At 39.6% G+C, this 27,665-nt stretch overlaps 1 protein-coding gene across 1 annotated transcript in view; it reads right to left on the bottom strand.

The window, feature by feature from the left end:
• AMMECR1 (AMMECR nuclear protein 1) overlaps positions 1 to 27,665 on the bottom strand; it is a 111,605-nt gene that overhangs the window by 36,931 nt on the left and 47,009 nt on the right. Inside the window, exon 2 of the mRNA XM_043570999.1 lies at positions 23,478 to 23,588. Coding sequence (XP_043426934.1) covers positions 23,478 to 23,588 — 111 coding nt within the window. The remainder of the gene's footprint in view (positions 1 to 23,477; positions 23,589 to 27,665) is intronic.

Below are 27,665 nucleotides of genomic sequence, written 5' to 3' on the forward strand. Positions count from 1 at the left end.
GTGAATGCTACATTACATTAGAAACTGTACTAGATGCCCTTGAAGAACAAGGCCCCCTACAGTCATAGGGTCATCCACTGTCAAAGCTACAAGCACTCCGAGATCATCCAGTTTGCACTCTTCATTTGACATTTGGGGGAACTAGAGCAGAAAGTGACTGTACGGCGCGTCTCCTGACTTTCCTCGTCCCCCATCCACTGACCTTTCACATGTTTGTTGACCGCCTCGGTCTTAATCCAATAACATTCCAGAACGGATGTTCAAGGAGCAAAGAAGAAGATGATGCCAAAGGCACCAGGGAACAGCTAGGATAAAGCAGTGAGCTTCCCAGCATAACCCAATGCTGCCAGGCACCTGGCCCTTGTCAGTATGCTGAAGCCATCTGCTAGAAACTGAGCAGATAAGGGTGCAGGAGCGCCAGAGCCAACACCCGTGAGGGTGGCAAATTCGAATAAGGTCTTCACTGTTCCCCTCCTTTGTGTTTCTAATTCACCCCCTCCTCATCCTGCTTTGCTCTCACACACTAGGACGTGTTGCTTTTTCCTGATTGTGCTTTTTCTTTGCTCTTTTTGCCCTTACAGTCCATCTATTCCATCCCATCAGTTCTCCATAGTTGCTGAGCTGCAGGGAAGGAACGTTCAGCGGAAAAGTTATGCATTTTATAAAAATAGCGTATTTAATGCCCTTTTCTCCAGCTCTGACAACTAGAGGCTCTTTCCCTGTTGTAAATGCCACCGTATGTTCTGGTTGTACGTGTATAAATAAGTCAAATTTATAAGGCGGTCAGGGCAAGATAACCTCAACACCCATTTTCAAGTAAATATCACAATGCCATGCGCAGATGGAGCATGAGGGAGATATGTGGCTCTTGATGTGCTGCTAAAGCTCTCGGACTTTAATCCAACCTACCTTCCAGTCTTGGAACAGGTTTTGCTTTATTCCTTTCAATGGATATGTTTAAACTGAGCCGGATCCAACGGACCAGGGTATTTTAGCTCTTCATCTCTTGTTTGGTCACACCTTGATAAACCCAATTTTCAAAGGCCAAGAAAACTTTCACTTGTATAGTCTTCCATTCTACTGCCATTAAAAATTACTTCATTCTCCCACTGAAAAAGGTCCTTACTCTGATTGTGTTTCCCTGAAACAAGCACATGGGGTAATAAAATACGCTGGAAAAGCTCTAGCAAAATGCTGCTGAAATCACGGCAATTGCTGATTTGGTACTATAGTACGTATTAGGAAAACCACAATAGATACTAAAAGGAAACAGCATCATTTGGGGATGGAAAAAATGCAATGGATAAAAGGCACGCAATTTAAGTTACAGTCAAGTGACAAAACGCTATGTCCCCACGGCAGAACCTGCCACGAATAAGTGGCAGCCCCAATGATTACTGTTGGAAGGGAGTATCTGTGAACGTGAGTTAATGAATTCAGCAAATATTTATTCAGTGCCTGCTATGTGCCAAACACAGGTATACAGCCAGGGGCACAGCACTGCTCAACTGCAGTTTTGTGGAACACCTGACTTCACAGAAGTCTTACTACACCACCTTAACGTGACCGGCATTTATATGAGCAACACGGAACACTTACCGATAAGTACAGATCTCACAAATGGACTCACGTTTTAGACATGTAAAGCAAAGAAACAAACAAAAAATCAGCCCCCAAAAGAGGAAAGCACCTAAATTCACAAGGCCTTACTACTTTTCACTCTACGGATGCTATCTTGTTTGCAGAAAATCTACCAGGCTTAGCAAGACCCTGTGGAAATCCAATAACTAAGTTTTTGACTCTTCCATACCCACATACGTGTTATACATGTAACTTCATTAGGCCATAAACTCCGTGAGTATGGCCGCTGTGCTCATTTTTGCTCACCACTATATACCCAGTGCCTGGTGTTCAGTAGCTGCTGAGGAAACACTGAAGGAGTAAAAGACGGAATATAGGAAGGTAGTCCCAGATTTAATAAACATGTGTTGGTAATATAATTAACACTAAAATGGCCCTACTGCTTCTACTGTATTAAATAGCAAACGTTGCCCTATACGCTAAATATCCTTTTATTCATCAACTTAAAAACTGTCCACACTAAAGTGTGTTTTCCCCTGTCTCATTTAGGTGGTCACTCTTTTTCGTCCTTTTCGTCTTTTTGTCTTTTAGTCAGTTAAGTTGCTGTGCATCCAGAGGGCAGCATGGTTTGGCAACATTTTTCTACCTAAAACTCACGGACCACCGCTACAAACAGACAACAATCCACCTTCATGATAGAGTCACAGGCTTGCTTTGATCTCACAGGACTTTTCCCCCAAAGAAAACACAGATGCCTCTCATCCCGAAGGAGCTCGATGGCCTCTTATGTTTCTGGGGTGATTATTACTATTCCGTTGTAGTTGGAAACATATAGGGACCCATATTCCTGGTCTATTTTTATGCCTTTCACACTTTGGGATAAAGGAACATCTTATGAAGTGGATGAATCACAAGTCAGCGAGGGCAGGCTCAGAGAAAAGAAGCACAAGGTAACGGTCCCTCAAAGAACACGGGCCTAAAGAAACTCAGCCATCAGTTCACAAATAAAAAAATCCTTTGAAAGATTCCTCTTCCCCCTCTCTGGGTTCTCTGTGGGATTTCAGGTGAGTAAGCATCCAAAGGGAAACGGGGACTTGATGGAAATCAACCCTCTGGAGCCATGAGAATGTTCTAGTGGGAGAAGGGCTGGCTCCAGAGAAGAAGACTAATAGACCTCTCTAGTAGGGCCGTCAGAATGTTTATCAACTAAGAGGTTCTACAACTTACCAGGCTGATAGGGGTTAAAGGATTAGTATGCACCAGCACGCGTTCTCTCAATCACATTAGACTTGTAAATTCCCAGGTCTGGTTTGCCTTTTACAAGGAATAATATTGGTTTAGAATAGGCTGCCCAGAGCCCGTTCCACGAATCTGAGAGACGAGGTGACAGCACCTCATTTTCCTTTGCCGCTGCCATGTCTTCTCCCTCCCCCATGGAACTAAAAGTCACTTCTCAGACTTTGGTAAACAACATTAAGGAAACTGAGAGTATATTTTCTGTGGACTTAACTTTCCTGGAAATAATTATCGGTGATGGAAAACAAACTCTTCGTAACAGAATAAAACATCATTAATGTGGGCTCCACTGATTCAAAATTTGTGCTAATTCAAACAGACCTAGGCTGACTGGAAAAGAAGGGTCTGCTACGCTAAACAAATCAACTTTGTAATTAAGGTTATGAGAGAAGTACAGGACTTGCTGAAAGAGGAACTATTTTCAGGACTAAGGAATTAGCCATCTCTGTGCACTGTAACATCATAATTAGGAACCTTTTGTTGTAGATGAAAAACCAGCTCTCTGAAGACATCTACTTGATAGTACTCTGCTAGCTCATTTCAAGTTCTCTGTCATTAAAACAAGCACAACTATTTTAAAAATACACATTCATTCATTCTTTATTGATCATACTGGACTTCCTGCAATTATTTTGAATTAGGAAGCTTTTATTTCCACTTTGGTATTGCTAGTTCCTCACCTACAGTCACAGTCATGCTCAAAGACCTGGAAGTCCAAGTTTCCTGGTACATCATTAATAACTGAATCAGAAATGTGGCCCAAGCCTCCTGACTGAGTTTGGCCACTTCCTGTCTGAACTAAAGAAGTTACAAATTTTTAATACCCTGGGTTACATCTAGTTGTAAAATGGGGGGGGGGGGAACGCTTATATCCCTGAGGTTATAGACCCACACGCCAGAACAAACAAAATGTGAGGCAAAGCAACAAAGTTCCTGGAAAATCTATAAGTACTAAATATTCAGTCATTATGAAACAAATGTCAATTGAAAGCCCAATGAAGTAGTATCACTGTCCAAAGGGAACATCCTTAGACACTCCTCACACTTCCATACTGGCTCTCATTTTACTCTGTGAGCATGGCTCACTGTCTCAGAGGCCCAGTTACCTTATCACAAGGACAGGTCTTACCACTCAGATTATACTGTATGCTCCTGGATTTGGACAGGTTTCCCTTAAGCACAACACACAGAATTAGCACGTCATGGATGGGTATTCCACTAATTTCACTTGGTTTGGGGTGATAAGACTCCCTCTTTTCATATACAGAATTGTAAATCGGAGCAATTAAAAAAAAAAAGGCTCTAAGATTTCCAGTTTCTATAGAAACCTCGGAAAATAACCAGAACCACCAAATGTGTTTGCTTAAGGAAATTTGGGACACTAAAATTCATAGGGATCCCACAAGAATACTGAATAAAATAATCATAGGTCAATGTTCCAAAGTGAAATGCTAGCCAGTAAATTTTATAGGGGAAAAAAAACCTCTTCAAAATGGTTTTGGGCAGGGCGCCTGGGTGGCTCAGTGGGTTGAGCATCCGACTTCAGCTCAGGTCATGATCTCCCATGTTCATGAGTTCGAGCCCCACATTGGGCTCACCACTCTCAGCTCAGAGCCGGCTTCAGATCTTCTGTCCTCCCCTCTCTGCCCCTCCCCCGCCTGCGTGCATGCTCACGCTCTCTCTCTCTTTTTTATTTTTTTAACGTTTATTCATTTCTGAGAGACAGAGACAGAGCATGAGCAGGGAACAGGCAGAAAGAGGGAGACACAGAATCTGAAACAGGCTCCAGGCTCCGAGCTGTCAGCACAGAGCCCGACGCAAGGCTGGAACTCACAGACTGTGAAATCATGACCTGAGCTGAAGTCGGATGCTCAACTGACTGAGCCACCCAGGTGCCCCACTCTGTCTCTGTCTCTCTGTCTGTCTGTCTGTCTCTCTCTCTCTCTTGCCTGGCTTAAGAAAATATTGAAGGTAGTCAGCAAACACAGGGCACAAACCACCTGCTCGGCGGGGTGAGGCAGCTTAGGGCTGTTCCGGTTTGGGAGGGTTTTTCTATGGAAGATCATCAACAGCATAATCCACACCTGGATAAAACTAAGCACTGACCACGAATTTGGTAAATAAATATTAAGAAACAAATGTAGTCATAACACACACTGGCCACTTGTCTAAAGTTTCACTACTTCATGCTAGGGAATTCTAATACACCGACATTTTTAAAAGTTTGCCATCTTTTATTTGAAAAAATTTTTTAAACTATGTGCATAACAGCAACCACCCTGTCATTTTCCTTACATTTCAGGGCTTTTCTTCCCTCCAGAAAAGACAAGTCAACATCTGTACCTAGGGAACAATTGAAATCATCTTGTGGTGCTAACTGCTCATTTTCACAGCACTACATGAACATCACTCCCAATGTAGTGACCCCGGCTGCTACCTGGAAATGTTATTTTCTTTGTTAATGGAAATTACTGCCACAGGGGCTGGATTCTTTCACGCCAGGCATCAGCCCCCACAGGCAGCTTTGAGAATCTAGCCAAGTGAAGAAATCCAAAGTGTCACCGGGCTAGCAAAACACCAGTCTAAGAGTTTGAGTTAGAACATCACTCAGCTACATTATAACAACAACTCTTCTAAATTGGAATCATCTTCACCAAACATCTGGGAAGCTCCCCACAGGAGAAATGATGACTTCTGGGTAAGAGAAGATGATGACTTTTATCATAGTACAAAAGTCAGTTTCCATTGTCCTGGACAAATCAGCAGATGTGCTGTTTACCTTTAAGGAAGCCTGGAATCTATTTTAACTCAGCCTTGAAACCCAGACATCTTAGGTAATAAGTACAGATATTTAAATTCCATAACAACTGCCCAGTGTTTACAAACATTTATTTCTTTGTAGATTTCTCTTCCACAAAATGTATATATGGTTGCAAGGAGGAATTTTGAGGGTTCAGCTGTACTTTAACAAACGTTATAATGTTGGTGTTCCTCCAAGCAAGTGGCAGCCCTATAAAAATTATTTTTTATTTTCTAAGCTTTGCTTTGTGGCATGGGCTAAAAGAAAAGAACAATATCAAGGGTCTTGCTCCTCTCTTTTCTTTATTACACCTTTACATAAAATATTAAATGGTAATACTATATATCATGTAATAATGTATTAGATCATAGACTCCTCTCTCACTACTGTATCCTGAAAGGAAGCAATTTTCAATCAACTCTTAATTTAGAAAACTCTTCAGTGCTCAAATGGAGAAATAAAGTGACCCTAAGATGAAAGTCAAAATTACTCTGATGTTAAAAATGACTCTTTTGCAAGCAAATGTGTGAGAGGTATGCCTCTTTCTGGGCTGCCTATTGATGACGTCATCTCCCCATCATGGAAGAAGGAACCTTTGGAGCGGTCTTTAACCCGTCCCTTTACCTCACTCCTCACATACAGTCTCCCCTTGTTCTGGCACTACCCTGTCTCTGTTCTATGTCTCCTTACATCCTTCCTGTTACTAATCGAATTCACATCTGTAGCAACTCTCGTGTGGAATATTTAAAATGAGCCTCCTAACTGTTCTGTTTCTCATCCCTATCCTTTTCATTCCATCCTGTATCTATAAGCAGCCAGAGTCATCCCTGAATGACATTATTACTTTGCTGAAAAGCTTTCAATGCCAATTCTTTGCTTTTAGAAAAAAAATCCAGCCCTAGGCTATCATTGTATCTCCCACTCTCAGTCACGAGAGAGCTCCAGCCACACAGGGTTACGGTTCTCCCCTAAACAACACACACTGTTCCGTCTCCTTGTATTTGGCTCAGAAACTTTTTGGACACATAATGCATACCTTCTCCACGTCCTCACTTTTGAATGTGGAAATTGAGTCTTGAATGTCCACAGAGATTCAGCTTAAATGTCAGTTCTTCTGTAAAACCTTCCCCAGTATATCCGACCACAGCCAATTTCCCTCACTTTCCAGTTGTGTTGTGTATACGTCTAAGGTAGCACTTACCACACTCTTCTTTGTAGTTCTTTTGTGCGCGCTGTCTCTCTTACAAGACTACAAGCTCACAGAGGGAAGACAGCACACACTGTGCATCCTTGTACCTCAGAAGTACCTGGTACACAGTACCTTGCTCAGAGTGATGGGCATAATAAATGTAGAATTGAACTGAACAGACCTTACTTCAGCCTGATGTAATTGAGAAGCAAGACTGTCAGTATTTATAATAAATTCTATCTTTAACTACAGCTGTGTTGTTATAATTGCTGCTTATTTAGAGAAAATACTGAATGCATCTTTCAATCAAGCTTTGAAACTACAGTAACTATTCTAAGTTTGAATTACCTTATTAAGAAAAGAAGTCGAACAGCAAGAACACTGAAATCTGTAGTAAAATAATGGCGATGAACAAAGGCCTTTTACAGTAGATTCAGCTGTACAAGTTCAGCCAATAGACCACAAAGACAGTCTTTTTTTTTTTCTCCAACCAGAATATAAAAAGGGCAATATTAAGCGTGGTAGTGAAAACTAGCTAGGAGACACTGGGTAGAGCCTTAGTTCTCAATCAGTAACTGCTCCTTGCTCCAGATGGATCTGGATCTACTCCCACTGAAGGGCTGAGTCGACTTGATCCCACTTAATTTCCAAGTCTGACAAAATCACAACTTGGAAGTGGCTTAACTACTGGCACTTGTTAAGCACAGTAAATCCCTTCTCCTTCTCTAACCCCCTCACAAAGGTCCTACATTCGCAACTTTTTTTTTTCATACCAGATGTTCTGTTGACATTAACACATTCCTATCAAATGCTTATCAACATTGCTTCTTCTTTTCCACTGCAAGCGGGCTTTATTATATGGAGCATTCGATTTAATCCCCAAACGGTTTATTCATTACACAGACAGTTCATTGCACAATGTGTATGGCGGGGAGGAATGACAAGGAAAGTCGAGCTCAGAATAGGGTGGGATCCATTCAGGAGTGAATATTCCCCCAGTTGATAATTGAGGACAAGAGCTCCTAGAGTCCCCATCTCTCAAAAGGACTTCTTGAAACTCGCTAAATAGAACGATCCAAATGTTGTCACCATCCCTAGCCCAAAGCTTCTTCCTTAGGAACATGGGGCAGGGGGCAGGGAAGGTACTGCTTTGTTGAATTCAAGTTTTATTTCTGTGTCAACACAGACTCTCTACGTGGCTTCATTAAAATAATTATTAAGCATAATTAACTAGATATTAATAAGAGACACAACGCAGAGACATGAGCTCGGAATGCTTACCTGAAACTTTGGTCCCACTCCCCCAAGGCATTCAGCCATCACAGGAAGATCATTTCTGACAACCCATCACCCACTCACCCAACCTTTTTTAAGACTAGGAACTGTAAAGCTTCACGGAAATGGCCATCCCTGTCTTATGAGCAGTAAAAAAAACAAAAAACACATGGACACTAGTCCCACTGTGAATAAAGTGTCCTTCACGAAACAATTCCAGTAGGCAGCCTTATGGCACCAGGTGCTATAAGTATTACACAGGATCCTAGGCTATTTCTGTTCTTCATCTCATTTGTAGAATTAGTAAGTTTTTCTAGCAGAGCACATGTTAAACTTTTCGTAGTTTCAGTTTTTTCATAAGAGCAAACCTTCATGGCTACAACTGGAATTCTTAAACATTCCGTCTAAAGTCTCTCATAGGAATTGAGTGCTCCCATCCTTTATCAAATGACTGCGGATGTGATTATAAGGCAAATCATGGGCAAAAAGTTCCTTGATCTACAATTATAAATAGAAAACGAAATACAGGCGTGTCTCACCTTACGCTTATGTCTAGGTTCCTAAAAACTTGAAACTACGTTGCTTTTTGTTTTGTTTTAACGTTTATTTATTTGAGAGACAGAGCATGAGCAGGGGAGGGTCAGAGAGAGAGGGAGACACAGAATCTGAAGCGGGCTCCAGGCTCTGAGCTGTCAGCACAGAGCCTGACACGGGGCTCGAACTCACGGACCGCGAGATCGTGACCTGAGCCGAAGTCGGCCGCTTAACCGACTGAGCCACCCAGGCGCCCTGAAACTACGTTGCTTTTGAAAATTAATTGTATTTCCAATGGCTTCCATTTTCAGAGATCTTTATCCTTCATTTCTCACTTCCTTTGCATAGGCTGTGGCTCCTAATACTTTAATTACCTTACCCACCTAGTAAACAAATACTTTGGCATACTAAAGGAACTCTCTCTCTTATTCAAACATGGATTTTGAGCCATGCCTAATCCCCCACAGCCACCGAAGGGATGCATAGCGGGGAAAAATTTAGCTCAGGTCCTTAAGGGACTGCCAATCTAAGTAAGGGAGAGAATCGCATCCAAAATTAAGTGTGCGGCAAGGCAGTGTGTAATGAGCACACAAAGGAAGAAGCAGTAACTCTGGGGGTTTGAGGAAAACCCTGGGTGTGTCCTTCGGGAAACAGAAGAAATCTGCCCTGTGGAACTATAGAGCCATGAGTATTTTAGTCACTTCGTTGCTTTGGAAATCTAAAATGTTCTTTCTGGACGGTTTTCGGAGTCTTGAACTTAAAATGGGATACACCTTGGGCAAGAGACAGAACGGCGGCAGTCAACTCTGACAGTCAACTGTTTGGCAGAGTTTCTGCTCTAACAGGACTCGTCACTCTTTCCTCTCACTTCTTTGGCCTATGACAGAAGCCTACAAATGACCCTTAAGGGCACTGTTTACCTCCCTGACATCCCAGAGACTAAAAATGTTGTTCATTTCTGGGCAAGCACCTCCAGCCATTTGCTGGTTTCTCTTTCGCTGCACCGTTAATTTGCCATGGTTTGCTGTGATGAGTCTCTGGTATGTGCGACCTGAATACAGCTGAGGTGACAGCTTCTTGTGCTGGCAAAATTCTTTGAAATCCTATTAGGAAACACGAGGCATGGACAATGTATCCAGAAACACTGGTATTCATTTTATAATCATTAACAGGCAGTATGTGAATAAAAAATTTGAAAGCTATTTTCCTGCCAAACTTTAAAATACCTATCCTGGAAACAGACTTCTGGTGATGTACTATTTGTTTCAGATAAAGAAGATTTAAATTGGATCGAGGGCAAAAAATAAAAACAAAACCCAAGATACTCACAATGCCCAAGGTTCTAGTTTTCATTACTGCTTGCCTCAAAATATTAAAGAGATAATGTGCCCATTAAAGACCTGTATACAGTAAAAAAGAAAAATACATTAAAAAAATCGACCTTGCTTTTCAAATACTCAGATCCCCAAATCTCAAATGTGGTAAGGAAGAGACACAATCTGGACAATTTTTATTATTATTTTTAAAAAGCCCTATGATTTTAAGAAATCAAAGAATGGAAAAACAGACAGAACCCATGACCAGATACATAACAGTTCCTTCTTAAAATCCCTTTTTCATTTCTATGAGAACAATGTCATCGTGTCCTCCATTTACATAGCTGTTTCTTGTCTTATGTTAAGTTGCCCCAAGGAACATCACATTGCAAAAATGAAAATTACAGCAATAAATTTGATATAAATTACCTAGAAATTTGGAATTTCTTTCCTTAATGACAATTTCTAAGGAACGGACTAACTTCTTACCCCTGAAATGTCTCCCTTTTGACCAGTTGTAGAGAGGGGCAGAGCCAGGGCCTTTATCCCTTTGTGGTGAAGCTTTCCCTGAACCCTTGCAAAAGGCCTACTAGATTTCAGAGGGTTATGCTGACCAGAAACCTGAAGGCTGAACTAGTATTCCATGTAAACTTGCTTGGGTTAAGTGCAGGTGTGGCACACACAAAAACAATCAAAGCTAGGTGTGTGTGTGGGGGGGGTATCCCTGAGTAAATGAGCCATTCTGATGGGACTCGGGATTCGGACACCAAACGGGACTGGGAAGAAAAGAAGCATGTGAGGGAGATGATGTGTTGCAGGATTCTAAAAGGAAACACAATCCAGGAAAAGCTGAGTGAGAGTGGAAATTACAGACTGCAGGTATGAGATTTTTGGAGTAGTGAGTTAAGTAATTGAGTCCCTAAACGCAGGGAAAAGTTATCCAATGTTTGTTTGTTGGTTGGTTTTACCTTTGGGTGGAGGCCAGGGGATACCAGTTGAGTTAGTAGAGCAACTGGCTCTAAGAAGCTTTCACGGAAGAGGGAGTGAGGTTACTGGAGGAGAGTAGTCCACATAGTGGTTGGGAAAACAGACTTTAGAGCCAGACAAAAGCAGGTGCAAATTCAGGTGCGGTCATGAACTCACTGTTATTCAGCAAGGTACTTAACCTAAGCCCTGTTTTTCACTACCTGTGATATACGTGAAATACCTTCAATATCACATAATGATTGAAAAGATTAAATGACGTAACCTATAGAAAATACCTCAGACAGGTCCAACACAAAAACACACAAATAGAAGTTATTAGTGGGGTGACTGAGTGGCTCAGTTGGTTAAGCTGTTGATTTTGACTCAGGTCGTGATCTCACGGTTTGTGAGTTTCAGTCCCCCCATTGGGCTGCATGGCCGATGCGGAGCCTGCTTGGGATTCTCTCTCTCCCTCTCTCTCTGCCCCTCCCCTGCTTGCACGTTCTCTCTCTCAAAATAAATTTAAAAAAACATTAAAAAAAAACTTTTAAAACAAGTTATTAGTGGTTACTGTGATTAGGAAATATAACTGCAGTATGTTGGAGGCCATGTTTGAGGAAAAGGGAAATCTAAGAGAAGGATCAACTTCATATGTATACATAGATGAATATGTGTGTATGTGTGCATCATATATATATATATTTTTTTTTTCCTTTGGGTTCTGCTTTGGGTTTGTCTAACAGATTCTGTTACTCTTGTAGTTTTGGTTGAATAGCTAGCTCCAGATATTTTTCATTTTGTGGAAATATGCCAAAAACTTAACACAAGGCAGATAACGTGAGAGTGAGATTTTACCTTATGAAATGATTGTTTTATTATAGGGCCCCCTGGAACGGTATGCTTCCTAAAAAGAAAGTAATCTAAATTCATTTAATGTTTTTATTGAGCCCTTCTGTCATGAAAATTGTAGTGACGGTCCCAGGCAATGTCAGAAGACCTGTGTTCTAACGCTAGTTCCAACTTGGCACTAGTTGAACTGTGAGAGGGCGCTAAAGGATCAAGTACCAGTTCTATCTCGGAATCTATGGACTCTCTGGCCCAGCCATTTCCGGAAGTCTAACGTAGGCAGTGAGGGAAGCCGTGGTGGCAGCAGCTTCAAAGGTTTCAGTAATAAGGGGCCAGTTAAAATTGTTATGGGTGGGTGGATGGGAGTCAGTTGTAAAGCTGTGTATCTTACCACTCCTCAACTTCTAAGGGCTCACATTACGCAGAGAGTAAGTTTAACCACTGCTGGTTAATGTGGCTTTCTATAAAGAGTAAAGTGCTAAATATCGGCAATCTTTGACTTCTGGCACTTCAACTAAAGCTATGTGGTAACCAGAGTTATAGCAGTGGGTTTAGAGGTGTTCAAAAAGGAAATGGTTACTTAACTGGTAGGGAGTTCCGAGTCAGTGGAGACACTCAGATAGAAGCTGGATGCCTATTTCTTGGGAGGTTTTATGGGAGATTAAAGTATCTGATAAGGGTTGGACTAGAGGACTTAAAAGGATTCCTTCTAGCTCTATGGTTCCAGGGTGAGCACCAATCCACATTGTGCTGCTTTAGTCACTTCTAGCAGCCATCACAAGAGATCAACCTTATGTTAACTTGCTTTCTAAAGTGTTCTGGATAAGAATCCCTGTCTTCTGGATCGGTTTAACTCCAACTGGCCTTAAGCTATCCTTCTCACTACCAATCAGAATCGGAAACTTCCAATAGCTCAAGTAGGGTGGCAGCAGGGAAAGGCGACACACCTAAGCCAACAGGAGCACACAGAAAGGAAGAAAGTAGGAATCAGGATCAAGTGGCTACAAAGTGATGAGATTGTTTCCTATTTATCTGCTTTGATGTGGCTTGGTAATCTACTGCTGAGGACAATTTCAAAAGGGAGAGACAAACACTTAAAGCTAATCATTACAAACCAGCGTGTTAGGTGTCATCCTAGAGGCCTGAACAAAGTGCCGTGTGAATACAGAGACTGGCCGAGTTTGCTGTGGGAGTGTCAAGGAAATTTCATACAGGAAGTAATGAGCAAGCTGCATCTTGAAGGGTGAGTAGGAGTTGGCTGGGTAGAAATGGAGAGAGGCGTGGTTGGCAGAGGAAAAAAACAATGTTCAAAGCCAGAGAGACATGAAAGACAAACTTGGCGAGTGGTGAATAATTGTGCATGGCTGCAGTGTGAGGTTAGGGCCTTGAAGGCCGTGCTTCTTAGGAAGGATAGGAGCAGGAGACGGGGGGAGAGGCAGGGGCAGACAGCATGATGGCACTGTAGAGCCCTAACTTTAAGTGAAACAGAGCTTTTGGAATGACTTTGGTTTTTACTCTGGGCAAGACGGGCAGACACAGGGGGACTTCTTGTCTCAGACATAAGGGTTAACAGTAACTGAGGAGAGTTTAGTCACGGCCATGGGTGTGCTCATGGCCAGTAAGGCTACCGGGGTTAAGTGTGCTGCTCTGCACAGTAATGAAAGCCCTGAAGAGGAAGCTACAACGACAGGAGAGGGGGTGCACATATGCTCAGACAACAGACACACACCTTAGTGAGCTCATACATGAGGCACAGGAGCATCTCCGTATGCCGCAGGTAACAACTTGACAATGCAGCCTTTTAAAAACATGTACTTTTGGAAAGAGCAGTTATATCTTATAGCATGTACCTACACATCTGTGAACTTAACACAGTCCTTCCACTGTAGAAGGACTTAAGAGTGGCTTCGAGCTGGGACGCCTGGGTGGCTCAGTCGGTTGAGCGACCGACTCTTGATCTCGGCTCAGGTGGTGATCTCAGAGTTCGTGGGTTCGAGCCCTGCATAGGGGTCTGTGCTGATGGCACGAAGCCAGCTTGGATTCTGTCTCTCCTTCTCTGTGCTCCTCCCCTGTTTGTGCTCTCTCTCTCTCTCAAAAAAAAAAAAAAAATAGAGTGGCTTCAAGCTGAAATCCACTATTACCTGCAACAACTCCCATTCCCAACGACTGCTCCCAGCCACTGCTCTGGATTAGAAGTAGAAACTCAGAAAAGAGGAACGAATAAACAAATCTTCCTGTGAGGCCAGGAACCCAACCAGAAATCTCCCCTTCTGTCCAGAACATTTCCAGGCCCAATGAAACCCATCCTGTGTTCTCAGTTCCACCTGCCACTCCAAAGAGCTTTACCCCCTGCCTGCCCCCCAACACCGTGTTGGCTCTCTCCAGAGGGCTTCTGAAAAGAAATTAACATTTAAAAAATATTCTCATTTTTTTCTGTTGTATTCAAAGCAATTATTGTTAGAATGAACTATTTGTGAGAAAGCTCAGTGTTGGGTACTCCAAATGCAGCATGTTTCATATGCTGACACGAGGCTGAAGTTTTGGGTGCGGTACTGAGTCATCCACATGCTCTTGTTTGAGCCCCCTTGTAACTGGGTGCAGTGTGTTCAGCTAAACAAAGCGAACTCGCCCAAATGGTGATCGAACCCATGACCTCATTAGCAGTATAAGTTTTAATGGCCGTGTGTGTTTATTTACTGCTGCTCATATGCAACATGGCTCCACTCATTTCAAAGGCTTAGCAGACTTCTCTAGACCTAGGTAAGCAAATCAATCCCCCTTTGCTAGGGAGCAAGAGAAGGTCGTCTTAGAAGAATGGCTTAGGTTGAAAGCAGCCTCAGGATTTTTTTAAGTTTTTATTTCAATTGCAGTTAGTTACCATACAGTTACATATATTAGTTGCAGGTGTATGATATAGTGATTTAACACAGCCATACATCCACCCACCAGCCTGAAGAATTACATTCTCTTTCTTCTCAGTGAAGTAGCAATATCTAGAACCTTTTGAATCAGCTTTGTGTCGCCTATAAAGCAGTCCTGAAAGTAGCTGTGTATAGCAAAAGGAAGTTGAGTTCTGGGCAATCCCAGAATTAATTAAAGCTTCTGAAGAATTTATTTTGTGGCTTTTTCGAATCTTTTCTTTTACCACTAGGAAGGACACAAAAGTTGGCATTTGCATGTATACATGTAAAAAGGAGGGTTCAAAATGGGACTGATATCGTGCTGATCCAATTTGAATGATGAAACCTATAGTTCTAATATATGTAGTTACAGGATCATTTTCGGAGTTGAGGTAAATAGTATAAAATTAATAAAAATGAGTTTTCTGAACATGAGACAAATTGTCAATCTATGCTTTATGACTCTAAGGCATTTTCTTCACTTTAAAATTCTAAACATATGGGAAGGGCAAATGTGATACTCATTCTCAATAGAATGCATTAAATACCATTTTCCACCTTTAACAATTCTTAGCACCCATGAAACTCTTGCTCCAGTAGAACTTTTTAAAAAGCTACCATTTGTCCATGCCCATTTTATTATATAGTATGAGTTCTTAAATTTCTTTTGCTATGAAGCAGCTCAGATAATGCGGCTCTTTAGGACAAGCCTTTTATAGCAAATGTTTGCTCTTTATTTAAAAGGTGAAAGAGGGGTGCCTGGGTGGCTCCATCCAGTAAGCCTCCAACTTTGGCTCAGGTCAAGATTTCACGGTTCATGAGTTCAAGCCCCACATCGGGCTCTGTGCCCACGGCTCCGAGCCTGGAGCCTGCTTCGGATTCTGTGTCTCCCTCTGCCTCTGCCCCTCCCCTGCTCGCACTCTGTCTCTGTCTCTGTCTCTCTCTCTCTCTCTCTCTCTCTCTCTCTCTCTCTCTCTCTCTCTCTCTCAAAAATAAATAAACACTAAAAAAATTTTTTTTAAGTTGAAGAGAATGTAAAAAAAAATCTGAAAGTTGTTTCTACAACAAATATATTTATAATGCAAGATAAAAGGGCTAACAATAAGTGTTTAGCATTTAAAGAACATAAAATTGTTATCAATGATGAAAAGGAAAGTTTTCCAAAGGCCACTATTTGGGCCTTCCACATTTGAGGTAGTTTCAAGTTTGAGAGAAGGGTACAGATCACGGACGAGGGCTTTGTTGTCTTTGCCTTTTAAGGAAATCTTCGAAAAAGTACTTTCTCATGCTTATAAAATAGCAACTAAAAATTTACTATTATTTGCCACACAATGTCTAAACATTCAATTATTTTCAAGTACTCAAATTACTAGCAACATTGTCCTCTAGAAGCGGTAAGAACATATTATCTGTATGATACTCTAGATGGGAGTAATCGCCTTGAGCATATATTGGTGTAAGCATCTTATTCTTCTAAGACAGTAAGATGCAAATCTCTTCTTTTGTTCATTCACGTCCTCATGATTCAAATACTTGAGATACTTATAAGGAGACTCAATATTTATTTTGTAAATGTGCAGACAAAAGTAAATACATTATTAAATGCCTACAGAGTGATTTTAGACTGCATCTAATATAATAATGATTTCATATAACATTTATGTTCTAATTTATCTCTACCACTTCAGTTTTTCATCTGAAAAAGAGAAGAATATCTCAAGCAATGCTTCTCAGGAAAGGAGGTAGATATCAATTTACTGTACTGAAACAAAATATGAATTCATTTTCATGGGACAAGAGAGAAATTGAAACTAAACTATTAACCTTTAATTTTCTTTATTTGCCAAGCACCAGGGCTACAACCCAACTGGTTCTAGTTACACTTTGGTGAACTGTGTGAGTGTGTGGACACAGACACACACACACACACACACACACACACACACACACACACTCTTTTTTCAGTGTGCTCTGTTTCTGAGGTTTTAATTTTTTCCACAGTAAGTTCATTTTTCTCTTTAAAATATGTGTTATTAATCTCTCAAAAGAACTCAATACCTTGTATATGGTCCTTTGATATTAACAATTTATACTCATCCCTGGAATTTGGACTTCTTTATCCATATCGGATAAAAACAACAAAAAATGGTATAAAGTGTTTTGTTTTTGCTCAAAGTGGACAAGGGATGGGCCAAATGAAATGATTTCATAAGTTGCTTTAAATACATTTCTACTTTTATTACAGATGCAGAGTATCTGTTTATCCAGTGCCACCTCTGACTCTGGCAAATTTCACTTTCTATCTCAGATTATAATTATTTATATAACTTACCTTTCCTACTATATTATAAATTTCTAAGGCAAAATTTAGACCAGATTTGCAGGATGAACTGTTTAAACATGATTAAAGGGGAAATAGCAGCCTCCCAGTACAAAGCAGTCAAGTTTATAGATAGATGTAAGAATAGGGTCAATTCCTTGTAGTTTCCCCTTTTCTTATGAAAGGCCAAGAATCAAGAGCTCTGACATCACAAAAGCCTATTTTCAGCTTCTCTCCACCTTCAGCTCTTTACAGATGGCCTTTCGTGCCTGTAGCTCTTTAAAGCCACCCGGGGATTCCAGCTGGAGACTATGAAGATCTGAAAGATGTGATAAGGTATTGGGAATCTGACATACTCACTACACTTAATTTCTGTGGTAGTAGGTGCTTTATGAATTCAGATAGTTCTCTCTAATTCAGGAGCCATTACCCATACTGGGAATGGTTCTTATTCTTTAGTTTCTCCTTCCACATTCTGCTGGCCACATCTCTATACCTTAGCACAAATATGCAATGATGATAGAGGGCATTAAACTAGCATTTAGAAAGAGGATTCCAGATTTCCACAGATTCTATTTAGCCATGCTAACTTATGAATAATTTTGAGTAAAGGGTATATAACAATTTAGGTTCCAAACTACACCTTAAATTAAATGCTTATGAAATCTGAGAAACAATTTCTCATTTGGTAATTTATACACTGAAACTAACAAATTAGGTACGAGTTTTAGAAGTCAGGCCAACCTGCCTTTTGTAAACAGGCACCAAAATGTAGGCTGCAAATTGAGCTAATTATTTTTGTACAGTGTTTTTGATGCGTCTAATTTACTTCTCCAAAAAGTGTATTTTAGTCAGGAGTCGCCACAGACACTTGCCAAAAACAGTCTGGCCTTACTATCTCCAGAATAAGCTTCCGTGACAATAGTGCAGTTAGAAGTGACTCATGTACAGCTTTTCTTCTCATAAGAAATATCAATCTGAGTGATGGTACCATGAGGACTAATATTAAATGGGGGGGGGGCGGCTTGTTTAAACTAATTATTCTCCATGAGCCAAGTCCAGTTACCTAAAATAATCAATAAGAATGATGACAAAATAGTCCACTCTGAGAGGGAAAAATATAATTATGCTGCTTACAGTGGTTTTAAACTCATACTGCTTTAGAAAAATGACAGATCATAACACTAAATACAAAAGCAAATTTGGTTTACAACAAATCTAGTCACCCAGAAGAACCCAATCTAGCCAGGACCTTTGAAAGTAATATAGTAGGTCTGTTAGCTATTTCTAATAGGTCAAAAATCCTAATAGAAAATGAACATTTGTAACATGCAATCGATCGCTCTCTCTCTCTCTCTCTCTCTCTCTCTCTCTCACACACACACACACACACACACACACACACACACGCATGCACAAAACAAACCTCACTCTCACAAAACAAACCCGTAAACAAGACACATCACCTTTTATGTCGTCACCCTGTTCCTTAGAAAAGAACAAACCTCCATGGCTAATTCCTCAGAATTAAGTAATGCAACAAAGTAGCTTTGTTAAGAATCAAGCTCCAGACACTGCCCACACACCTGCATAATTATTTCACTGCTAAGAGGTGTAAGTACAACAGAGTAAACAAAAAGAAAGATCTGTTAACCTTGAATGGTAGACCACATTTCTGTTTTATGAAATAAGAGCACATCTATTAATCACTTATATGTTCTAGAAGAATTACCACCAACTTGAATTTACATAAAGAAATAGACCTACACTTTGCTGGGCAACTTAATGGCCAAAATGTTAATGAATCTTCTTTGTCTGAGACGTTTGTGTTCATCTATATTAGTTGTGATTCTCTTCCATATTAAAGTATATACTCTAAGTACTAAAAGAGAGGAAATAAATTTGCCTCTGCTTTCTAACATGTAACAGCCATAAATGCAAGTAGCTTGGCAAATACTAGACAGTGTTCTTCTTCAGCTGGGACAAGGAATATTTCTACTTTGAAGATTTGACCACTAAGAAATATAGTAATTTGTGGGCTTTAGTATGTCACCATGGATAAACTTCTATCAGTAATTTTGAGCTCTCCATCCTGCTTCCTATTTGCTCTAATCTTTCCTGCTTTTACTTAGTCTCCAAGGACAAGGAAGGAATAGTCTATTTAATGGTTCTACGTTATAAGTCTTCACAAAGTCTTTCTGCTGTCTATACAGAAATTATGCACTTTTACAACTGGGAGGAAATTAGCCTATTTATTAGTTTTTCGTTCAGTCTATAATCAAAGTTTCAATTAGGAGAACATAAAACTTGACTATGACAGGTGTTCAATTTTAAAACTGTATGTTTATAAATACTTAATCGAGGATAGGCATTTCATTTAAAAAGTACGCGGTCCTTTTTTAGATTTAGCTTTTAGAGATTAAGGGACCACAAACAAACTAGATCACTGTCTTCTATAAAATGGTTAGCTTTTTAAAAGGAACAAAAAGGGTAGGGCACCTGGATGGCTCAGTTGGTTAAATGTCTGACTCTTGATTTCGGCAGAGTCTGTGGGATTGAGCCCCGCGTTGGGCTTTGTGCTGACAGCATGCAGCCTGCTTCAGATTTTCTCTCTCTCAAAATAAATAAATAAATAAACATTAAAAAAAAGAAGAAAAGAAAAAAAAGGGTACTCAACCAGATATTTGTATGCCCATGTTCACCCCAGCATTATTTGCAATAGCCAAAAGGTTGAAGTCCCACAAATGCCCACAGATAAAGGGATAAACAAAATGTGGTAGATACATAGAATGAAATACTATTCAGCCTTTTATAGGGGAAAGATATTCTAACACATGCTACCACATGGATGAACCTTGAAGGTATGATGCTAAACCAAATAAGACTATCACAAAAGGACAAATACTGTATGATTTCACTTATATGAGGCATGTAGAAGAGTCCTACTCACAGACAGAAAGTAGAATGATGGCTGCCAGGGGTTGGGGGGTAAAGAAATGGGAAGTCAGTGTGTACAGAGTTTCAGTTGAGAAGGATAAAGAAGTTCTGGATATGAATGGTGTTGATGGCTGCATATCAATGTACAGAACTATACACTTAAATTTGGTTATAATGGTAAATTTCACATTATATATATTTCATAATAAAAAAGGGTATATCTGAGTAATATCCTGAAAATAATAGTCTACCGAATCACAGATGAAGACAGAGAAAACCAGATATTCTACTTTTTTAAAAAAGACATCTCTACCCAGTGAATCTTCAATTTCACCGTTTATTTTTTATCTTGCTTTGTCCTTCCCTTTTATTCCTAAAGCCCAAAGTTCATTTCATTCCATCTGTAAATTTTGTGATTTATGGGGTTTTAAGATTGAAGAACAAACTTCAAGGCCAATTGTTACATTTTTAAAAAATGTATTCTTCTCAAAGTCTAGTCTATTATTTACATGTGGCCAGAGTATAATTTTATATCATATAGAGGTATAATTTTGTAATAAGCATTGTCCTTGTCTACAGTATTAATCCAAGTTAGTTTTCTTCCAGCTAGTCTATACAGCCCTGTGTTATATACTTTTTATAATTCCATCTGTGGATTTTCTGGAATTTGACATAATGTTCCAAAATTTCAATCTTAACTCCTATCTAGAATTTGTGAAGAATTATCAATCCATGATTTATACAATTTATAGTAACTCTCTTTCAAGTTCAATATTTTCATGACAAAGCTGCAAAATGTAATTTCTCAGAACAATTTATTTTGTCTTCTCTTAAATGTCATGGTTAAGAGCTTGGATTTTGCAGTCAGGTGGCCTAGGCTTGAATCCTGGTTCTACCACTTACCAGATGTGGGAGTGGATAAGTTATTTAAATTCTGCACATCTCGGTTTCCTCATTTTTAAAACATGGTTATTACTACCTACGAGTTGGGAGTAGCATGCATATAAATCAAAGCCCCTGTGCAGTATCAACATGTAGCAAGTTTTAATAAATGGGCAGCTATTAATAATAATACCATCAACAGCAGCTTGTAGCAATGATAAGTGCCCCCTATTGGACCCAAAGATATTATACTGCAGCTTTTCTCAATGACTCCACAGTTTTGACTCTAAGATGAATCTAGAAAAAAGAGCAATTGTATATTATAAGGAGTGTTTTCTTTTGTTTCCCTCTTCCAAATAACTCCATTCTTATGGTCATGTAAGCAATAGGAATGGAGCCAGACAAATATGAAAAAACACACACACACACCCGTACATACGTATGTCTTGTTTGCCATATGCTATTTCAGGAAGTTGTGTAAAAAACATGAGAAAAAAGGTGAAAAATAAACAGGAAGAGCCACAGACTGCAATGAGGTTAGCGACGTATACAAATGTAGGCAAATTTCCAAGCTCAACTATTTGACTGATTCACTCAGAATCACGTTGTTGTCCGAAAAATACACTATAATTCTTCTGGCAATACCCCTAGGGAACAGATCCACAAGTCCGGAGAAGTTGAATATTTTCATCCCTTCTTATCAATGGAGGCAAAAGAATTTCGTATTTTCTTTAAACAAAACCAAACCGCTACTACAGTTACCGCTACTAAGGATTTCTAAAGTACGTAATATTTGATACTGGGATTTCTGCCACAGTTTCATTACAAAGTACAAAGGCTTTCTATACTCTCCACTCAGACTCCCCAACTAGAAAGAAAACTGGTAATTTTATGACAGACTTACGTTTTTGAAAATGTGCTCATTGGGATACTAATGGCATAAGACAATGAATGGAGTGGGAGGATAAAAGGGCTCTGTGGTCAAAAAAGTGGAAGTCTGGGAAACACAACATTCTAGATCTCACTCCTAGAGGTCCACAACACTATTAACATAACAGGTTCTAAGAAGTCCTGCAGTGAGCACAGCTGTTTAAATTTGTTTAGCCAGTGTTCCCCAAACTCAATTTGGCCACAGAATCCTTTTTTTCAAAGCAATAACCAAGGAACCAGGGCTCCTTATAACAACTTATTTTTGGAAAGGGATAATAAATTGCCTCTGATTAGCTATTAAAAGAGTAATTTCATATGTACCTGTCCCAAAGAAGCAGTCACTGGCAGAATTTGCTAAAGTCCCAAAATGAGTCCATGATATTTCAGGTCAGGGAAAAAAAAAATCCAACTTGCTTCAGCCAGCATTTACACTATCTTTAGCAAGTTCGAGTCATTTCCAGAATGTGTGTCTTGACCCCTTTACTACCTGTAGGTTTTTAATCAAGTCCAAACACTCAATTCTAATACCTGTGTCGGTCTAAAAATGAAGGTGACCCTCTATGCCTATGCTTTTCTTTCTGGGCTGCACTGTAAGCTAAGAAAACAGTATAGTTGTGAGCTACACCTTTAAATATAAGAATACTAAACTCAGTTACCAGCATTTTATGAATTGGTAGTATGAGCTACATTTCAGCACTTTATGAATTGGTACTATGAGCTACATTTATGCAATTCTGTAATAAAATAATGAATGTTCCACAATGTTAATCCAGAAGCAAAGCAGTGATTGAATACTACTACATTCCCCTGACACCTCCCTAACATCCCTATGAAGTAGATAGAACAAAATACTGTAATTACTACTTTATCTATTGGAGGTTAAGCAATGTACCCCAAGTACCAGTAGTCAGTAGGGACCAATTTCCTATTGGACAGATACATGTACAATATTACAGCCACAGAAACTATCAGATAATCACCCTGAAATGTGAGCAAAAACAGGAAATTCCTTTACTAATAGCTTATTATTTAAGGAGTTTTCTCCTTTTGCAATAATTTTGGAACAAATATAAACTTGGACCCCCGAATATCAGATGGCATGCTCGATAGCTCTTTGTGAGTTTGGAAATTAAAGACAAAGTCTTAGCAACTGCAATGGGGCATTCATGACTCTGTCCTCATGTTAGAGGAAACGAAAATAAGGAAGCTACAATTAATTCTGGGTGAGGTGAATGATTTTAGGGCTACCAGGCTGCGGTATCACTTTCTTCCTAGGTCCCCTCTTTCATTTCAAAAGTACATAAAGGTATGTAACAACATGTATATGATGAAATAGACTTCAACAATTTTTAAAGAGCCTAAGAAAGGAGACCCAGTGTTACTGTGGAAATAATACATCTTGGTAAGCCGCTGACATCTGGCCACTTGTTTTCGAGTTATACAAAATAAAGCTGGCCTTTGAAGGTAAACACTTCACAATGTCTACGGCAGAACACATGTAATCACGGTATTTTATATTATGGTAATATGTAGCAATAACATTTCACCAGAGATCAGGTAAATGGTTGAAGAGAAGAAAAAAATCTGATGTGAAAGGAGTCAAGAATGTTGACAATTTAGGACAGGCAAAGAAGGTATCAGGTTCAAGTTTCATAAGTTTTGTTTTTTTAATGTAGAAGCAGAGGTAACGAAAATTGGTCTTCACCTGGTAAGTGTGTACTCCCTGAGTCCTGAATGCAAATTCATGGCAGAAAAAGTACCTATGCATCCACGCAATCTTTTGTCTCGACCGATCTTCCATGTTACAAACAGTGGGCTGTAATGGAAGATAAAAATAGGGTCAATCAATCAATTCAACTCAAGCAAGTTATTTACTGAATATTTACTATATGCAGGGTTAAGTGCCTGAGATATGAAGACCACATGAAAGGCCCCCAAGGGGCTGGGTCTAGCCCAATGGGACTGCATTTAACAATAACTATAGCTAGAATATATTGAGTGTAGCCTATAAGTTAGGTAGCACAATAAATGTTTTAAACAAATTACCTACGTTAATCCTCATCAACAACTCTCAGACGCTGAGTAATGCTATTACCAACATTCCTATTTTACAGATGAGGCAGCTCCACAGTTAATTCATAATGAAATAGGAACATCAACCTGGGCAGTCCTGACTATAAAGCCTTCGCCAGCATGGCTGACTGCCTGAATCCTCATTTAAACCTCAAGTTACTAATTGATTTGTTAAGTCCAGTTTAGAGAAACCAACCAACCAAACAACAACAACAACAACAGAAAACCCACACCACCCAAATTTCAACAAATACTGAATATATCAGGGCAAAGTACTGTGAAAGCAGTTATGGGAAATACAAGGTTGCCTAAAGCATAGTCGTAGGAGCCAGTACAGAAGGCAGGCATGTTCACAGCTAACTAACACAAGGCAAAAGAAAATAAGTATTCTCAACTGTGCCCAAAATGCCATAAATTAGTCTACGGGGACAGAAGAAAATTTCATCAAGTTTTATTATCTTCAGCTTGGCCCAGAAAAAACGAGTAGGGTTTGGAGAGGTAAAGGGCAAGAGCAAACATTAACAAAGTAATGCTCTGAAACCAGAAAAATTATTTTAACTTTTAGATAAAATTACTGTCAACAAATACAATCTCTCAAGCATCAAATACAATGGCATCAAGAAAGTAATATAGTTTTAAATGAAGTTTAGTACAGTAGATGTTTGGATGCTGCAGCAAACCAGCGACGGCCTCAATTAATGGGTAAGTGTAAAAACAATTCTTTTCTGGTTAGAAGCAACTCTGTATGTCACTTTTTATAAAGTAAGTTAATTTACACATTTTAGCACATTGTGTAAAGAGAACTACCCTAGAGTTGGGGGTGGTTCATGTTAATTTGAGTATTCACAGTATTATTGGTATAATATAATACATTTCTGCTTTCTAAAAATTTAAATTTTAGGGGAACATACCATATGTCATATATTTCTAATAATATGCTTTCGAGTTGGAGAACACATTCTGTATTTAAAGTACTCGCTAGTTAGCAATTGAGAGAAAAGATCCTGTTCAAGTACTTCAATCGTTCATCTCAAACATTTAAATAACGCCGAATTCTGACAGGTAGCCACAAGGGCAGACAGGTTCCCAAATAAACAACGTATACAAAGCAGGGAACAGTACTAAGTACTACCTTCTTCCAAGAACCAAATGCCCAGAGGAAGTGAAAAAAAATGACTTAAGTATAAGGCCAAATTATTATCAATGTTAGTATTCAAGTTTTGGATGACCTACATTAAAGGTACTAAGATGAAAAGCAAACAGAAGATTCCAGGTTTCCTGTTTCCACTCATATGTACCTAAACATCTAATAACCTGAGACAAGATACTGATGCTCCAGTGGGACCATTTCTCTAACTGCTCTTAACTAAGAATTATCAGGAAGACGAGAATTAAATGTTTAACTCATACGAATACTACTATCCTAAAATCCACATATTTTCTTTACAGGTGAATTTCATCTCTTTACTTCTCACTTTGTAATTTGGTAGAGTCGCTGTCAGCAACCATTACACAGACAGTAAGATACCAATCTTCTCCCATAACAGCACCTACACAAATCATCTCTACATAACACGTCCTTTGGCAGATTCAGAATCAAGTGAATCACACTGTAACGCATATACGAACATGTCTTTAAAATACCATGATGGCTTCTCAACGACACAGAACTAAGTGGTATATTCTCTTCCTCGGTGACTTGAGAAACCTAAAGGTATGAGTGAATTCATTCCCTATCAAAAACCTGAGAAATGAAAGTCATCTAAAAGTGCTTTTACCTGGCGCCTGGGTGGCTCAGTCAGTTAAGCAACCTACTCTTGATTTTGGCTCAAGTCATGATCTCATGGTTCCTGGGACTGAGCCCCACGTTGGCCTCTGAGCTAACAGACCAGAGCCTACTTGGAATTCCCTCTCTCTCTTGCCCTCTCTCTCTCTGCCCCTACCCTGCTCACACACTCCCTCAGTCTCTCTCTTTCTCTCGAAATAAATAAACTTAAAAAATATATTTAAAAGTGCTTTCCCTTCAATTATCTTATTTATCCCACTAAAATATATATGCACATCATTCTTACTATAATCCTCATCTACTCATTCAAAATTTGAAGGGTAAACAGAAGAAAAATACAAATTAATCACTAGGTTCTGAACTACATTGGAGGGCATTCAAGACACATAGTAGGGAAAGTTATATGTGGTTTCTTATAATGCTATGCTATCGCTGAATTCAAGGGGTAGGGGTGCGAGAGGGTAAGCCAGGTAGCCTGGGAGAAAAGGTACTCCTTTCCATCATCAGCAAGGGCATGGAGATGTAATAGAGCACAGCACTTTGAGGGAACAGAAAGTAGTCTGCGAATCTCGAGAACATGCCATGGTCTCTTTCAGATTTAACATTTTATGAATTTTAGGTGCTGCGGACTATTTGCTCTCAAGAGCTCTCTTTACCTCACAACAGGTAATGCAGATGCAGAACTGTCCGTACTTCCCCTGTTCCTTACCTGCCCCGGGGCAACATCCACTCTGGGGGTTGGTATCATGGGGAAGTGTGTGTGTCAACGATGGGAGAGGCTGCTACTTTATAACTGCACTGTGTTTAAGATAGATGCCTGAAGATGGAAGAAACCAGCCTTTTGGTAGACAGAATCAAACTATGCCTTCAAAATCTCGGGCTGTAATTTCTCATTTACAAATGCTTATCTGGTGTACTTTATAAAGATCACGTACGTGTTCAAGCAAAACAAAACAGAAACAGACCCAGAGACACAGAGGACAAACTGATGGCTGCTAGAAGGAAGGGGGCTGAGGCAGATGAACGAAGCAGGTGAAGGGGGTTACAGGGTACAAGGCTATGTTATGTACACCATAGGGAAGATAGTCAATAATATTGTAATAACTTTGTATGGTGACAGACGCTAACTAGACTTCTTGTGGTGACCATTTCAGAATGTCTGTAAATACTGAATTACTAGGTTGCATACCTGAAGCTAATAGAGTATTGTATTATGATTATTCTTCAATGGAGGATTTTTAAAAAGAACACATACATGGGATTAAAATAAACCAAAATACCTACACACAACATCTGATGGGGGAAAGAACTTGGGAAGTAAAGAATTTTCAAGTAGACTGAAACAGAATAAACATCACTGAGCACACGAGATTGCATCTTGTGTGTGATAATGACTCTGTACAGGGCAATGACGATGGGAACATTCAATCCGTATTACCTAAAAATAGCAACAAAAATTTTTCTTTTCCCAATACACAGAGGGAATAGGCAATTTCATTCTTAAATGTGTTACTTAAACATGTATGAGTTCCCAAAAGGACGCACCACATCAACATAATCAGAGATAGATCAACGTAGAAAAAGGGATTTGTGCCTGTGGAGAGGAGCTGCTTGGTGACAAGGAAATAAGGAAAACAGTTCAGAGTAAGACAAAGATTGAATGTTTTTGGAAAATACTTTTACCATATGGTTTGAAGCCACCTACATACACTAAAAAAAAATACCACAAACTAGAAGGGGGCTCAAAATGAAATGAAATATTAATGGAAATGTTTATCTGAGAGTAACCAGACAGAGCTTTTTAAGGAATTTTCCTACTTGTGAACATTTTGTACCATTACGTTCTGAGAAACCTTTTGAAGGAAAGTAAACTCTCTCCATTTTTCCAAGTCTACAGACAGGAAAAGGAAGTAACCACCTAATCTAGGTGAATCCTCTCTGCCAACTGGCAGCCAATAATACCATCAGGTCAAATAGTAGTGGCTCTCACGGAAATGTAATTGCATGGAATGAGCAAAAGTACAGAAAAGCAAA

This window comes from Prionailurus bengalensis, chromosome X (assembly GCF_016509475.1).
Source record: "Prionailurus bengalensis isolate Pbe53 chromosome X, Fcat_Pben_1.1_paternal_pri, whole genome shotgun sequence".
In the NCBI taxonomy this organism is placed as follows: domain Eukaryota; kingdom Metazoa; phylum Chordata; class Mammalia; order Carnivora; family Felidae; genus Prionailurus; species Prionailurus bengalensis.